Source organism: Melospiza melodia, chromosome 3 (genome assembly GCF_035770615.1).
Source record: "Melospiza melodia melodia isolate bMelMel2 chromosome 3, bMelMel2.pri, whole genome shotgun sequence".
Taxonomy (NCBI): Eukaryota; Metazoa; Chordata; class Aves; order Passeriformes; family Passerellidae; genus Melospiza; species Melospiza melodia.
In genome coordinates this window covers 28601067-28617227 of record NC_086196.1, presented here as the reverse complement: position 1 = coordinate 28617227, position 16161 = coordinate 28601067, and the positions used below count along the sequence as shown (strand labels likewise).

At 38.2% G+C, this 16161-nt stretch overlaps 1 protein-coding gene across 1 annotated transcript in view; it reads right to left on the bottom strand.

Moving 5' to 3' along the window:
• Nucleotides 1–5671: 5671 nt before the first annotated feature.
• The window catches only part of CLVS2 (clavesin 2), a 56572-nt gene continuing 46082 nt past the window's right edge, over nt 5672–16161 (bottom strand). Inside the window, exon 5 of the mRNA XM_063151100.1 lies at nt 5672–13992. Within this exon, the coding sequence (XP_063007170.1) occupies nt 13905–13992 (88 nt within the window). The 3' untranslated portion in view covers nt 5672–13904. The remainder of the gene's footprint in view (nt 13993–16161) is intronic.

Sequence of the window (16161 nt, the reverse complement as noted above, 5' to 3'; positions counted from 1 at the left end):
AAGTTGAATAGAAGTATTTTATGCCAATGTTTTAACAAACACATCATCAAAGGAATAATTTTGTCAAAATAAATATATTTAAACTGTTTTTAAAAATTACTTCAAAAATGTAGATGATATTGAAATGTTTTACGGTTTCAACTTTGCTGTATCCAAAATCTCCAGTAGAAAAGAGCTCCTTGGAAAAATTCTGACCAGTCTCCCTCAGGAAAATAGAGAAAGATAGGAAAAATTCATAGGCCTAAAACTGTTCCTTCCTGTGCAGCATGACTCATCACACAGATGCAGGAATGCAAACAGGGTGGCATCAGTCATCTGTGCCCTGGAATTATGGACCTCACTATCTGAGGATGGAGGCAATAAAGCTGAGCAGTGCGTAGCTTAGATTTATAGAGCAGGTGCAAGCATTAACTAAACTTTTCAGAAGACTAGTCTTGCATTTTAAGATGGGAGTTAATCACATTACTATTTTCTAGTTCAGTAAATCAGGAAGTAAGTGACTTTTAGTGTCCTCTTAGGCTATCTAATCTTATTTCAGTTAATTTGGTAAAGGAACCAATATATATTTGCAACTTATGACTTTATATGACAGAAGTCAAGCAACAAAGTACATTCAATTTAAGATCTTCTCTTCCATGAAAAACCGTGGTAGTTTGGCACAAGACACAAAATCAAAAAGGATATGAGAACACATCTTCCTTTAAAAAGTGCAATGCTAATCCTTCAGACTCATGATATCACTTTAATAATCAGAATAGCAGGCTTGATATAAAAAAACCATTGTTTTAGTTATAGGTTATAAACAGACAGAAAATCAATTTCAAAATCAAAGTCATTTTGAGAAGGAAAATCAAAGTCAGGCCATTTTAATCAAAATACTCTTGCAAATAATGACTGCAAACTTGAACATTAAAATCAATACCAGTACTTCTACTAGCCTCTGGTAGTTTTCCTCACAAAATAAAATGTCCCTTGGGAAACTCTCTCAGCTTGAAAAAGCTGACAGTTTTATTCTCTGCCTACCCAAAATTAGTTCTCTGATGGCACTGATACTTTTCTCCCTAGGGTGCAGCAGTTCTGTTCAGTGAAGCTGTGTGACAAAAATCCCATGGAAACTAAAACCCATATAAAGCACCACTTATAAAGAAGAGGTTTCCATATCTGAAATGCAAACCAAGGAGCTGTGCTGTAACTGATCTCTACGGCCCCTCATTATTTAATGACTTCAGCCAAACACAAACTTACTTCTCCAGTCTGAAACCCACAAATATCACTCTGCAAACAAGCAGCAGTAAAAGGTAGAAGGCAGGTGCCCAACCAATACACAACTTTCCCTGACAGCCTTTTTTAGTAGATAAATTCTATTAGTGCTTTTTTTTTCCATGTGTGAGAATAAAGATAATTTTTTTCCCCAGCAGAAAATACTCAAGACAAACTGCATTATTTGCATTTTATTGTCTCTGCAGAGGTATAAATTGCTGTCATCTTAGGCTTTCTATTGCACTGTTAAGGTGCATCTAGGAAAGGAAAACTAGGCAGGAAATTGGCATCATTATGTATTTTTAAGGTGCTAATATTTACTCATTAAAACCAGCAAATATTTGAATAATGAACTGGTGGGAATAGACAGTCAAAAATGAATTTTTGTAGGTGCAGGACTGTGAAAACATCATTTGATGAATTACCTTGTAAGAGAATAAGAGAAGAAAGGACTCATCACCTCCCCTTCAAAAAAAAAAAAAAAAAAAAAAAAAAAAAAAAAAAAAAACACCAAAGAAACAACAACCAAAAAAATGAAAAACCCTCACACAAAAATCACCTCATCAATAAATTTGGAAGACAGGAAAATAGCAACAAATGAAGATTAAAGAAATTCTTCTCTAGTAGATCCATCTGCTTCCTTTCATAATTCAGGACATTAGCAGAGAAATTTAAAGGCAATGAACTTGAGAAAAAAAGCAAAGATACCAAGTCACATTCCCAGCTTCCCTGAAAACCTCTGCAAGATCTTCTACCAAACATCAAGTGGCAGAGGATATTACTCACAGGAATTGTGGCTTCAGGTCAATCTCAGTTAATGACTGAATTTTAATTAATCCACACTGCACTGTAGTTGTCTCTGTATTTTACTAAATTCTTATAATGAAGCAGTTTTATCATAGTGAGAAATTACCAGCAGGCTAAATCTTAGAATCAAAAAATGGTGATTAGTGGGTCAGAAGGAACCTTAAATATAATTTAGTTCCAAGCCCCCTGCCCTGGGCAGGGACACCTTCCACTAGACCTGGTTGCTCAGAGCCCCATCCAGTCTGGCCTTGAACACTTCCAGGGATGGAGCATCCTCACCACCATCTGAGTAAAGAATTTCTTCCTTACATCTAACCTGAATCTCTCCTTTTTTAGTTTTAAACTGTTCCCTCTTGTACAATCAGTATTTGCTCATGTAGAAAGTTGTATTACTAGAAGACATATTCCTTTTCCCTTGTCTTTAATTCTGGAGGTTGAAGACCATCATTCCCTAAAGCGACTGCAAACCACATCTCTTTAAGAGACTGTGTATCTGACAGGTAAGTTTGCAAGCATTTTTCAAACACTCTCCTGAGAGCAGCATCATTATTCCATTATTAACTTTAGTCTGTAATTTTTTTTTCAAAAGATACTATATGTCAAAGGGTTTTAATGACACTAGAAAAACTTAGGAGACTACAGTGATTTAGCCTGCTTGCACAGGGGTGCACCAACTTGATGCAGCACGTGTACTGAGATCCATGGCTACAGTTTTCTTAAAGAAAGGAAAGTCACATGAACAAGAAATTACATCAAAAAAGATAAGATGCGATGTGCCAGGTCCCTGTTTCCTAACAAGATGATGTGTTTCTCCTTGAGGTCTTTGTTATATGAGCATTAAAAGGATTAATAATGATAATATAGAGCCTTAATAGAAAAAAATCCAGTTGATTGTATAATGCACAGTTGTACCTCATACTTTATTCTGAGCACTTTCAGATTTCAGGGTATATTCTTAGTTTGTGGTCTCTTGATCTGAACTTTAAAAGGGTACATGCATTAAAGAAAAAGAAAAAGAAAAAAATTGTAAAGCTTTGAATATGTTATTTTCCACAATTGTGTTTATTTAGAAATAATTTGAGGCTTCATATTTCACATTCAAATTTTATAAAATTTTGTTTATGCATGAAAATCTAAAAAAAAATTTCACTAAGATCAGCATCCCAACTGCTTCTCCATCAGGGTTAGACTTTATTTGGTGATTGTAGCATTGGGATACAATTCAAATCAGTCTCATTTTTACTTCATTACTCCATGAAGAAGAAATTGCATGTCTGTTAAAAAAAACATTTTTATTTTCAGAGACTGAACTAAAAATTAATGCTATCAAACCATATGATTATCTGTTTTGTGCAGCATTACTGCTTCTGGAGATAAAATTTAAACAGTCATGTTTAAATAACATTTTTTCATTAATATTTTTTCTATAAATTTAATGGTAAAAGTTGCAAAGTTGTATATCTGAATAGGAGAGAGTGATAGCTGAAAAATAGTATTATCTCCATTTTGACCAGTGTGACATATTTTTGCTACACAGGCACTTTCTCAGTTGCTAATCTCCAGGGGTTTCAGCAGTTAAGCTGATGGATGATGGGAAGAGGATTTCTTGACAGCCCAGTAATCTGTCCAGAGGGGAAAGGATGCTGTTGGTCAGGGTTCAGGTACTGGAAGGGCTTTTGACTAGCCAACCATCTGGACACGTCTGGAAAGGCCAAGGGATAAGTTTTTCCCCACTACTCAGCTCATGGGAATGAAAACAGCACTGCAAGGAATCATGCAGGCAATGCAACAAAATACTTGATTTGCTACTGACACAAAGAATTTTTGGCTTTGTGAACACTTACTTTGTTTATAGTGTGCTCAATAGACAGAGATGTGTGTAAAAACTGCCAGTACTATTGAAATTATTAGCACAGCTCCCACTTTCACTATCCAGTCCTCTATCCTTCATCACTGCAGCATTACTGGGGGCTGCACCAGAGCTGTGGTAGCATGGTAGGTAATTAACTCCACAGACAAAGCTTCCACACTCCTGCACATCCTCCTGGCCATGCCACTACACTGATGGGAGTTACACTGACTCCAGTCTCCTTCTGACTGGAGGTGGTTTATGAACTCCTGCCCACAGGCAGCACAAGCATTCCCCTGCCCAATTACCTACTTTTATGGCACTACATGTCTAAAATGTCTGTGTAGCCCTAGTGTAGGTCCCCATTGCCTCCCAGTTCCCTCAGGACAAAGGCAGGTCTGGCACTCTTTCCCCCATCCTCCCCCACAGGCTGGTGGTCTCTTCTGGCAGGAGCTGAAGGTACTGGAGCTGCACAGGAACTGCAGGATGCTCCAGCCAGCTGCACATCAGAGCCAGGCAACCTGAGCATGCCACAACACGCTGACATGTGGCAACACAAGATGCCAGCTTTGAGGCCTCTTTTTCCCACAGAAAACCAACATTAGGGAAAGAGGTCCAGCATGGAAGGTGGGGTGAGACAAGCAGACCCCAAAGGTGACACACTGAGATCATGTTTGCAGGGAAAAGCAGCCTGGCAGCACACAAAGGGGTAGTGGTTATAACCCAGAACACTGGCATTGCAAACCACACCATAATAGGGGCTTCAACTCTGCTGTCAGAGGGATGCAAGTGAGGGATTTCCAAGGGAACAGAGAGCTGTACTGGCATGTAGCTTGTATAGTTATGTCATGATGAAATGTACCATTGTGCAGCAATGGCTTACATACTGTGTACAACCATGCAGCACCTGGGAGCTGAGGGACTATATTCCCACAGAGATGAGAACCCATCAACATTTTTTCAACATGCTGATGTAAGGAATGCATCTGCATACAGCACTGAAATTGTGTGCGAAACAGGAAGCTAGTGCAGCCTATTTTTTTTTCAATCTTTGTAAACCAAAGAAAAGATACAGAAAATGTACAGAAGAGGTGAATAAGTGTCCTTGTGTCTAAAGCAAGACATACTACAAAAATGACATTAAAGAAGCACATAAACACATTACTGTAATTTACTGGGCCTCGCCTCTCATGGGAAAATAAAAATCTAGAATGAAATATGGTCATTCAGCAGGCAGTGCTCAAATGTCACACAGCCTGCTCTACCCTACCCTGGTTAATCTCTCCTGAGAACAGAAATATTTGCTGAAGAAAGGGACATCTCTGTGAAGAGCTAAGACCACTTCTCCCTGATGTGGCATCAAAAAAAAAGTCAATGAACACGAGACGATGCCAGGGAACACACTACACACAAAGCTCAGAGACAGGAGAGTAGGAATTATCTTGGAGGGGGAAATGAGCTTTTCTTGTGTGGCACCCCTGGTGATCTTCACCTGTGAGATAAGAGAGACTTCCAAGTGACAGTTCAAAATGGTATTGTAAATGTGAAATATGTTAACTCTCTAAAACTTACTGATGGGTGGAAAGAGACATTCAGTGTTACCAGACTTTCATGCTGACATACCACTCAGTATTTTTCTTTCAATATCTTGGTAAAAAAATTCATTTCACACAATTAAAGTATGTCTTCATATATGTTTTACCACAAGGAAGCCAGACAAACACTCCCGTGTACAAACACGAAAATATATATGTATTTTAATTTTCATTTGGTCATATTTTATTTAACAGTATGTCATTCTTCCTCAATAACCAATGATGATTCAAAGTAGTAGCACTCTCCAAAGCAGCCCATTGATCACAGAGAACTGATGATACTTTAATATACAATATAAAGAGTGATGTTCACAAAGTTGCTTTATCTTCAGACTTTAGGTTAGAACACAACAGACCAAAATTAACCATTTCACTAGGTCCAAGAATAAAATTCAAACTGACAACAATTTGTGAAAAGAGAATAGTTATTGAAACTTTACAGAGAAAGAACATGATTAATAAACTTGTCCTGGCTTTACAAATCTCAGACCTCCTGAGTCCTAACAATACTAAACTGAGAAACAAACAAATTTTATCCTGAGGATACAAGTATTATTATTTTTTAAATTTTTTTAAAAATATTATTTTTTTAAATTACTCCTGCAATTTAACTTTGAATTTTGATATGGTGCTATAATATTTTCCATAAGGCTCCAAAGTAGATTGCTGCATGCAAAAAGAATATTATTCAGTAGTTACTGCTATGCAAGTAGTACAGATCACAGGAGCCTTAAGGCACAGATTGCCAATCTGCAATTTTAGACACCACCACGACTAGCTGTTAATCATTATTCTCATTACAGAGCTGTATTAACAGATTATGTGAGTGTTTTTGTATTTGCATGAGTGCAGAATCAACAGAGTTAACATGATTTGTGCACAGCCTTCACTGGGACACGAGTACTTCCATAATATGTTGTTGATTAAAAGTTGGGGCAGCAGTTCCTATGTGAAGAGTGACAACTAACAGTCAGGGAAGGTAACATCTTAAATCACAGGAGTTGTTTCACCTACAGTTCTAGGCAGACTCTCTTGTTTTGTATTCCTTTCTGATGTGGTTGGCCTTGGTCTCATTTTCCATCTCACCCTGTTAACTAGAGATTTATAGAAGGGAAATATTTCAAATGCTGATCCTCAAGATCTACTCTCCAGATTATCAGTATGTTTGGGTTTGTTTACAGTTTTCTTCAGTTATTCATAGAATAAAGCACACACAGAAGATAGGATGCTGTTGAACACAAGAGGGTTAGGAGGAGGGATGAAAAGCTGGGAATGTTTTGCAGAGCACATTTCACACAGCAATCCTTACGGTGAAAGAGCTAGAGAAGCAAATTATTTAAAAGAGCCATTATTCTCAACTTGAACACTAGAAAACTGCAAAACAATTTTTCTTATTATTGTCAGGTAATCTAAATGTGTCACTCTGAATATATTCATAGCTTTAGAAAATTTTCATTTTCTACTGTTTAATTCCTTTTACCACTGCTGCATCAAAAATGCACGTGAAAGAGACAACCATACTTAAAGGAAAGTGATTTTACACTAAGTCCTATTGAGGATACAATGCAACCAAACCCTGGAAGTCTTTAAGTTATCATAATCTTAGGCATTACTTGTAACAATCACCAATTTAATATTCTTAGGCATTAAGTGTAATGCTTAAAGTTGTCAGTTTCCTTTACATCATCTCTGCTCTGAGTGACTAATGGCTACAATTAACACCAGCAGCAGCACTGCTCAAAGACACAGGACACAGATCACCAGCTACAGCTCCAAGGCTGCATAATTAGCACAAGACACGGAGGTTTGCAGGGGAGATTCCCACACCACTTCCACTCACAGCTTTCCACAGAGCAGGTGCTGATACTGATGTCAGGGCAAGGCAGGCTGCAACTTGAGCAAGTGCTGAATTCTCCCAAAAATTTTCTCTGCAGCAGGGTTTTGCAGAATACATCCCTCTCTTCTCTTCCTATGGACAGGTTGGGGGGCTCTGCCCTTCCAGCTCCTGCATGCTACATGATACCCACATCCTGAGAGCTACTGTGGAAACAGCAGCACCAGAGGCACTTCAGGTTTAGCATATGCATCAGCTTTAAATATATCCAAACTGAGTTTGTGTGGGAAAGTGAGAAACATGTTATCTCTCCTTCCTGATGACAGATGCGTCATGGGGTTTGTAAGTCCTCTCTAATATTACTGAGCAGGTGAAAGCCTCCCTCATAATTAAAATGCTTAACCAGTTCACTCCAAATACCTAATGTTGTTTTCTCCCTAGGCCTGCCACCTTTCCTTACAGCCATAGGGCTCTTTTCATTATCTCCTTCCATGACTTCTTCACTCAGGCAGGACACAGCACTTTTCATATTCCTGGGACCCATCTACAGGTGTCTCTGCTGTCTTGTTCTGAACCCTTAAAATTATATTCCCAAGCTCAACTATAGCACCTACTACTTTACATGGTAACTCGTTTTCTAAAGATTTGGGAAACTCCATTGTGGCCATACATGATAGACCATGCCAAAAATGGAAACTCTGCTCATAATGTAGAAGGGGGACTCATAATAGGCTACTGATTAATTACTTGGAAGTGTTAATGCAAATTCTATCACATCATTTTTGCCATTCATACAGCTTTCCACTGCAAGCTTGCTTCTTTTTGTTTTGTTTTTTTAATTATTGTGTTTTATCATCTTCTATTATCTCTCCCCTTGATTTTTTCTACTCCTAAATTTTTATTAACCAAGGGACCTGATTTGAGATGCCTGCCTTTAGGCACTGCTGTTTGTTGCTGATGATGCAACAGCCTCTTTAAGGCTTTGATACGCATTTGCATATCAAATAAAAATCCTAATTAACTCCTGCCATTTGTCTACTGCAAATTGACAGATATGTCAATTCACTGGAAGTGAATTCTCTACAAAAGGAAGCTTTGTCAAACCTTTATTTGAGAGGACTTACTGTGAGCCAGTGGTTCAGAGAGAACAGATCTGGCTGACCACAGTCTCTGCAGACAAAATCCTTTGGCCACATTTTAACAAACATGCACCATAAGGAATTGTCAGCATCTTCCTTTGGAGGTCTCTCTATTTCCCCTGTGTGCAGTGCTTCCCCCTGGCTTTGGATTCCACAGCAATAGCTGATCAATTCTTATTTTGAACTCACTGCAGAAACTTATTTTTTTCTCTAGTTTTAAATTCATACCATGCAAGTGTTAACATGTCTTTTATCAATCAAAGCAGTTTACACACACAGAACACCGGAGGAGGAGTGACAAAAGAGTGGGGACTTCTCACCCATGTTTCAACTTCACCACTGCCCAGAACTGCAGAAGTTGTTATTTTTTAACAACAAAAAAAACCACTTTGCAAATTATGCAATCCAACAGGGATCAATGCTGTTTTGTGCCAACAGACACCTAGGAAGGAAATAAATTAAGATCCCAAAAGCTGATAGAAAAAAAATTCCCACACAACTGAAAGCTGAAATGCAGACTGAAAGAAATGTCCAAGGTGATCTGCTAAATACAGATTTTGACACAGGATCGTTCAAAGTTACAAGGCAATACAGGACATGGGATTCTATCTACCTAGCTTGCACTTTCATTTGGGGTCACCAGAGCATGCCTCTAAACAAAATGTTCCTTGTATAGTTAATGGAAGATAAGTAGCTTGTTTTGTCCCTGACAGATTTCTTTGTGAGGAAAACTTCATTTTGTGGGAGTCTTTGGACTAAACTACCTTTTTTTCCAAGAATGAGACAGCGAAGAAAGGTATTTCATTTGGAGGACATACACTCTCTTTGCCATTTCCTCAGCAGTAATGATTAAATGTACACTCAGATTTAACTCCACAGGAAAGCAGATCGCCCCTGGTTTGCAAAGGTGTCTTGGTAAAGTGTTTAAAGAAACTAGACATGAGTGAATCATCAATAAGACCTTACACAGAACAGGGACACATCTCCTGTTAAAATCAGACTGAGTGATCAGTGTAATCTTTTCCACACAGAAAAATGTTTTCCATTGAGAGATGTCTCTAACTCGCTGTGCTCCTGTTTTACTACCTGAGAAACCGGATGATGATTATTTTCTCAATTTCATAGAGTGTTTTGAAGTTTGTGGACAAAAGAGCTATTCTCACCACCAGAAGTACACACTCACAGGCCACTTGCAAAATACCTTTCTTTAGAGGGACCTGATCCAGCTAGCAATGTGATTAAGTGTTTTCTTCAGTACAATGCTTTGAGACCTTTGCTGGTGTCTTTCACATTGATATTTATCTTCCAAATTTTTCTTGGAACCCAACACTGCTAATAGCTCAGCAGGACATTTCCCAGACGCAATTTAAGATTATAAAATCAAAACTCCCCCTAAAATCCCATTTTAATATTCTAAATAAAATCCTGAAGCCTGATTGGTTTTGGTTTTTTTTCTCTTGCATGCTCTTTCAAACATGACTTAATCAAAAAACTTGACAAATACATACATCAATAAACATAACAGAAACAATATAATAACAGGGATATGACCAAAGCTTATTGCAAAGTGTTTTCCAAGTAATGCTAAATGGTAGTTCTTATGATGCTTGACAAACTTTAATTTCCCAAACAGAACAGGAAAATAATAAAAGACATGAACAAAATACTGTCAGGTTACAATTTTGTCAGGTAATGTGCTTAGGCTTGGCTGTGACTGTGATTAAATAATACAAAGAGCATTCCATGCAAGGTACTGAGCTAAAACATTTGAGAGCGACATTAAAGTGAATCTGCTCCTCCACACATCAGTGACCTCTTGAGGTCCCTTTTATTCTTCTTGTCTTTAATTCTGTTTTCAGTTTGTGACTAGGCATAGCATGTTTGTAGAGTGCAAAACATCTTCTTAAATATGCTATACAGCAAATTTACATTTCTGTAAAGACATCTCAAACTATTTTACAACTAATAACTATTGGGAGGGTGTCTGTGTATTTGTTGGAGCTTAGTGGGTCTGATTACCTGTCTCTATAAAGCCAAGAGTCTATTGACATCTCCAATTACAAGTAGATTTTGGTCATGGAAGTTTCCAAAATTTTTCCATATATTTTTAAATATTTGTGTCTTGGAAAAGTCATTATGTAAGAGGATATTTTTAGATCTTATCAAAAGCCCAAAACTATAAATTTTTACACTTTTTTTAAATTCTCCTTTTTTTTTTTACATAGTTGGACAGGTATATGCAGTTTCTCCACTAAGTTCCTTATATTGCAGGATATTTTTATATGCATATCAGCATGCATAATTACAACAAATTTTTATTCTACCCAATACACAAGAAAGGTAAGAAATTAAGAGGAGTTCCTCCCAAGCATGTGCATTCTGGTTTTAGCACTTCAATTCTGCTATAAAAATTAGACAGCAATTCCTATGATAATAAAGATTGAAAAAAGTTTTCAGTCCAAATTCATCTAATAAAAATTGAACTACCTATAAAGATTTTCTACAAGAAAGGTGGAACCTTTATGTACCCTGATACGTAAAAGAGAAATGCCTTCAAAGAATAGTGAGAGCAGGTAAAATATATTTATTTCTTTTACCCATTTCCATATTCTTTTTCAACGTCACAATCGCAATTACCACTGTCAGAATTTGATTCAGTGAAATAAAAGCTGCAGCCAAGATGACCTGTAGCCCAACTCTTCAAGAGAGAGGATCTTATTGAAAAAGCAATTTTGTTCTTACTGAAAGATGAGGTCCCAGTTGCACAAAATTATAATATATCCTACTTTCACTTTCTGGAAAAAATATATTCATACTCATTACCTTAAATTGAAATCAGACATCAGAAAATATTAAATACATTACAGTTAAGTGCACAAATAAAGGGTTTTCAAACAAAAATTTATAAGCTTCAAAACAAATTTCAAGCTTCATACAGTGGAACAGATTTGCATTTTGTGATTACACAGGTGGTGTACTCTGAAATCAGCATTCTGCTGTCTTATACCAGTCTGGCCCATGTATGTAAAAGGATCTGTGAAGATTTTGATCACCACTGTGTCACAGCTTGTATAAATGTGGAGTACTGACTAAATCCTGAAGCCCTTATAAGGAAAACATTTCTACTGATGTTTTAGTTTTATCTGATAAGAATTTTTAAATCATAACCATGGCAATATAATATTCTACTAACCAGAAGTGTGGAAATATAAAACATACATTCAAAAATGGCACTTATGCGAATACTGGAGACACATCTCACTTTTACAGCATGATTTTACAAGGAATGTGAAAAATGAAACTGAATAAAAGAGTACATAAGAACTGATCATTTTTTCAAGTCTCTCAAACCACAGAAGTAGCATTAGGACAGTTTTACTACTGACAACTTTTAGAACAGACTGGTAAGAAGTTCAGGCTCCATATCTTTCCTCTCTGCATTTCCTAACACATACCATGAAAACAGAATTAGGAAAGCAGAAAGGCAATGAGTTGTTCAGATAAGTTCCTGCAGGCTGATGGCATATTAGGGCATGCACTATTTATCAGTGCTGCTAATGACCTGTGAAGTAGGAAAGCTTTATCTGTGATTGGCCTGGGCTAACCAAAGGTGATGCTGGAAGAGTCAGGGTCGTCCCAGCCCTGAGAAACGCTGGAGCTGCCACCACAGGAGTTACAGCTCAACTCGAGACGACAGACTTTCAAGTTCTCACTCTCTGCTCTTAACCCATCTCAGCCTACCAATTCTTACAGCTGTAATCATCCTGGATGAGAAAAGGTGACCTACAATCAGTAACTTGGAAACTTCACCTATCACTGGAGTGATGGAAGAAATGTTTTAAACTCTAGCACTCGGGAGGCAGGATTGCTGTGAACTATCACCTCCAGTGTGGTCAGTGTTTTCATAACTAATCCCTGCACTGCCTGAACATGCTTTTTCAATGCCTTTAGTTATTCAGATGTCTTGCTGGGCACCCTGTGTGTCTTCCCACTCTGGCTGTCAATCTAAGTCCTAATAAGAAATTACATTCTCGCCTCAGCACGCCACTGGCTGCACACACATCAGCCAGCACACAGAGATGACACAGCCCCTATGTTTCAGCAGATTTACCCAATCCCTAGTGAAAGCTGTTGCCCTTTTGAGGTAAAATGTATTTCTCTATTATGGCACATGTTCAGTATATACAGTTACACTACAACCAAAACAAAGGTGTCCCAAACTATAGGCTGAGATGTTTGACTAAAACTTATTCATATTAATCTTTGCTTGGAGTGGGATGCTGTTGATCTATGGAAAGTTCTACTACATTAATAATGACAGTGTCTCAATATACAATCTATAATATATCTAAGTACATTGAATAGGTATGATTTCTTGTATAAACTGTCAATGAAATATACTTATCTAACAATGTCACCTTGTATGCTTGTCAGAGATTGGTAAAAATATATATATATGTATCCAGTCTCCCAGTGCACAGGATTCAGTGACTAACCTCTGCTGCCAGGCTTTAATTTCAGGTACTGGTTATTCCACTGTAGTTAGAGGACTAATGTCTCACTCCAAGGGAGAACAGAGTTCTGGAAAGATCCTTGATGTGCACCCAAAATGCAAGAGAAGTAACTCCAATGTGTCCCACATGACAACACCCAGATTAGGGTACCATCCAGGTTACTCGTGTAAATGAAAAGTTAGTGATGAAACCTCAGAGACCCATACAGCTAAATGACAAAGCTATCCAAGAGCTTGGTTCCAGTCACCTGTGATCTTTCTCACAATGCACATTGTTTATGCTAAATACCAATCCTAGACCCTAGTGTTATTTGAGAAACCAATTCCCACAGTTAGGAAACATTGCACTGATTACAGCATCTCCCAAGCACTTATAGTCTCTCTTTATCTTAGCACACTATGTGATCACTGCAGAAAGAAATCCAGTAGTCAATATACTAGTTGGCTTCCCATGGGAAGGACAACTCTTAATTGCCTCTGATGTTTTTCTTTGCTCAGTATGTTTCTCTCTGTGCATGTGTGTGTGTGCATGTGAGAACACACACGTCTTCTTCTCTTTTTTATGGTGCACTTCACTGACATATTTAATAGTCACTCATTTCCATAGCACTTGTTTATCATAACTTACAAAGTAAAATTGGAGGATTATATTGTATTTACAACAAGTTGGCACTTACAGAATAAATTATTGATTCTTTTTTTTTATTTTATTTAATTTTCTTTTGTTCTCCACTTCTTTTTCACCAAAGGGCTTCCAGAATTCAGGCAGAATAGTAACACCTGCTGCCAATATGCTACATTAACATGAGTAAATAGGGTTCCAGCTGTAACACTCTTTCCCAGTGATTTTCTTGTTGCTGAGAGGCAGTGCCTTCCACCTCAGTTCATGTCCAATGCTCAAAAACAGTTAGTCAAGTGAAAGCAAGGGCTGCATGTTTTCTTCCTCATTCTTATCCATGCGTTTCAGCACCCCAGGATCCACAACTGACTGAGACCTGCAGAGGGACAACATGTTTATGTGACATTTCTAGATCAAGACAAATGAGGGTAAACCTCAGCTTTCTTTTGTTTATTTTAATTTCTGTCAAGGTTTAAAAACAAGGATACAGCATTACCCAAGCATCTGATCATTGCAAATCATCAGGAAATACCCTCATAGAGGGATAACAGGGCTCAGTGCTGATCTGTAAATATGGGAGCAAAAGGTGGAATAAAGTGGATTCTCTCTTCAGTGAAATTGTGAAGCAGGGAGCATCCTCCACCCACAAGAGCAAACTAAGCTGTCCTCTGTAGTGGCTTAAGCACTGACTGTCTCTCCAGAAGGTTATACAGCAGTGGGCTGGCAAAGAAGGCACAATTCAGCCACCCAGCTGGCTAATCACACATTGCAATTAGCAGGATGTGTTAGCTGGAAGCACAGGTTGCTCCTTTTCTGAATAGCATCTTAATTCAACAGCGTGAGATCCTAAGTCAAACCTAGGAATGGTGCCATGGTTAGCAGGATTTCTGAAGCAGCACAAATGTGTCAAACTCACTTTTCAGCTCAACTCAACAGGGCAGAGCAAATTCACTGATAATTGTAAAATTTCTCTAGATTCTCTGATTCAGCCCAGAAGCATAACATGATACCAGTGCCCTGCAACAGCCATATGTGAGAGGGAAAGAGGAAAACTGAGTCTCCAGCAAAATCAAAATGTTCCATTGAAAACAAAGCCTGGAGTATTAAGTCACATCAGCCATGGCTCAGCTCATCAAAAAACAGCTACTTCTGGGCTACAGTAACTGCAACCCTAGTTAGATGTTTCCTTTAGTGAGAAAAATCTCCAGCAGGAAATGCCTCCTTCTCTTTCCTTCTGTAAAGATTTGAGATGACTAAAGAGCATGTGTGCATCTCTACAATGCAGGCATTTATTTTTGATCAGTGGAAGCACACTGAGCCTGCAGCATTGACACAGATTTGCTCATTTAGAGGGCTACAGTGCAGAGAAAAACCTTTACAAATTCTAACCTTTCCTAAGATAAGCATATGGATTCAGTTCCCCTCTCTTATAAACTGTCATCCTCCAGTGAAACCAATGAATGAGGCTGATGAGGTCTTTCTCAAAAAAATTTAAAGAAAGGTTGCAAAAACACAAGAAAAACATCTGACTTAAAGCTCAGCTGAAAACTTTAGACACAAGAATATTTTCTAATAATATTTATCCCATTCTCATACTAATACTAAAATCAAGAAAATTAGCTTGAAAAATATTATCATCTCTCTTGTGATAAGCATAATTTAAATTTTTAAATTAGAGTGTACAATAATACTTATCCTGAACACTAGTCAATTCCTCAGGCAGAAAACTAAACCAGTGAATTAAAAATGCTTTTTTAAAAATCTTCACAAGGTACCGTGCCAATGCAAAGCTGATTGAAAATTTGCTGGTGGAAAGCTGTACTCATGGAAAATCCAGTTCATCATGATAAAAATTGCTGTGGAAGCAAATTAACTTGAAAGGTTTGCCAACTAAGTGCTGAAACTGAGCCTTGTCCCTGCCTGCCAGTGACTGAGCAGACAGGGTTTCCAGTTCTCATCTGGGGAGAGCTGAAGGGCAGCTGGAATGGCTGCAAACGTGGCCTCCAGTTCCCTGTGAGGAAGCTTTGGCCATAAATTCCCAGGGCCTCCAAAGCCCTCAGTGCCAAGGCAGGTGTGAAAATCCAACTGCACAAATCCTGATCTATGGTTTGTAAACTCAGATGCCCAAAAGCCTTGAAGAAGGAGGAGATATAGTTTGCACTCAGTTTTAAACAGAAATTTACTGTCATGCTTCATCAGCAGCAACTCACAAATTACGGTACGTGAAAGGAAAAACATTTGTTTAAGTCTGTAGCTCCTTCTCTTCTGCCTACATCTCCCAGATAAATTTTCAGACATTATTGAATACATTCTGAGAAAACACAATGGGCCTGAGTTATACTACGAAGTCTCATTGCAGAGGTGAGGAACCAAACCACAGCTCCTCTGCAAAGTTTATCCACACAGACACCTGCCCTGCTGGGTTAGGTGAGAGGAGGATGCAGGTCTCCAGCTGGGTGCCTCAGGATGACAGCCATGGGTGAACACGGCCACAGGCTCAACCTGACTGCTGAGGCTGCTGCAATGGTGCCAGGAGACAAAAACA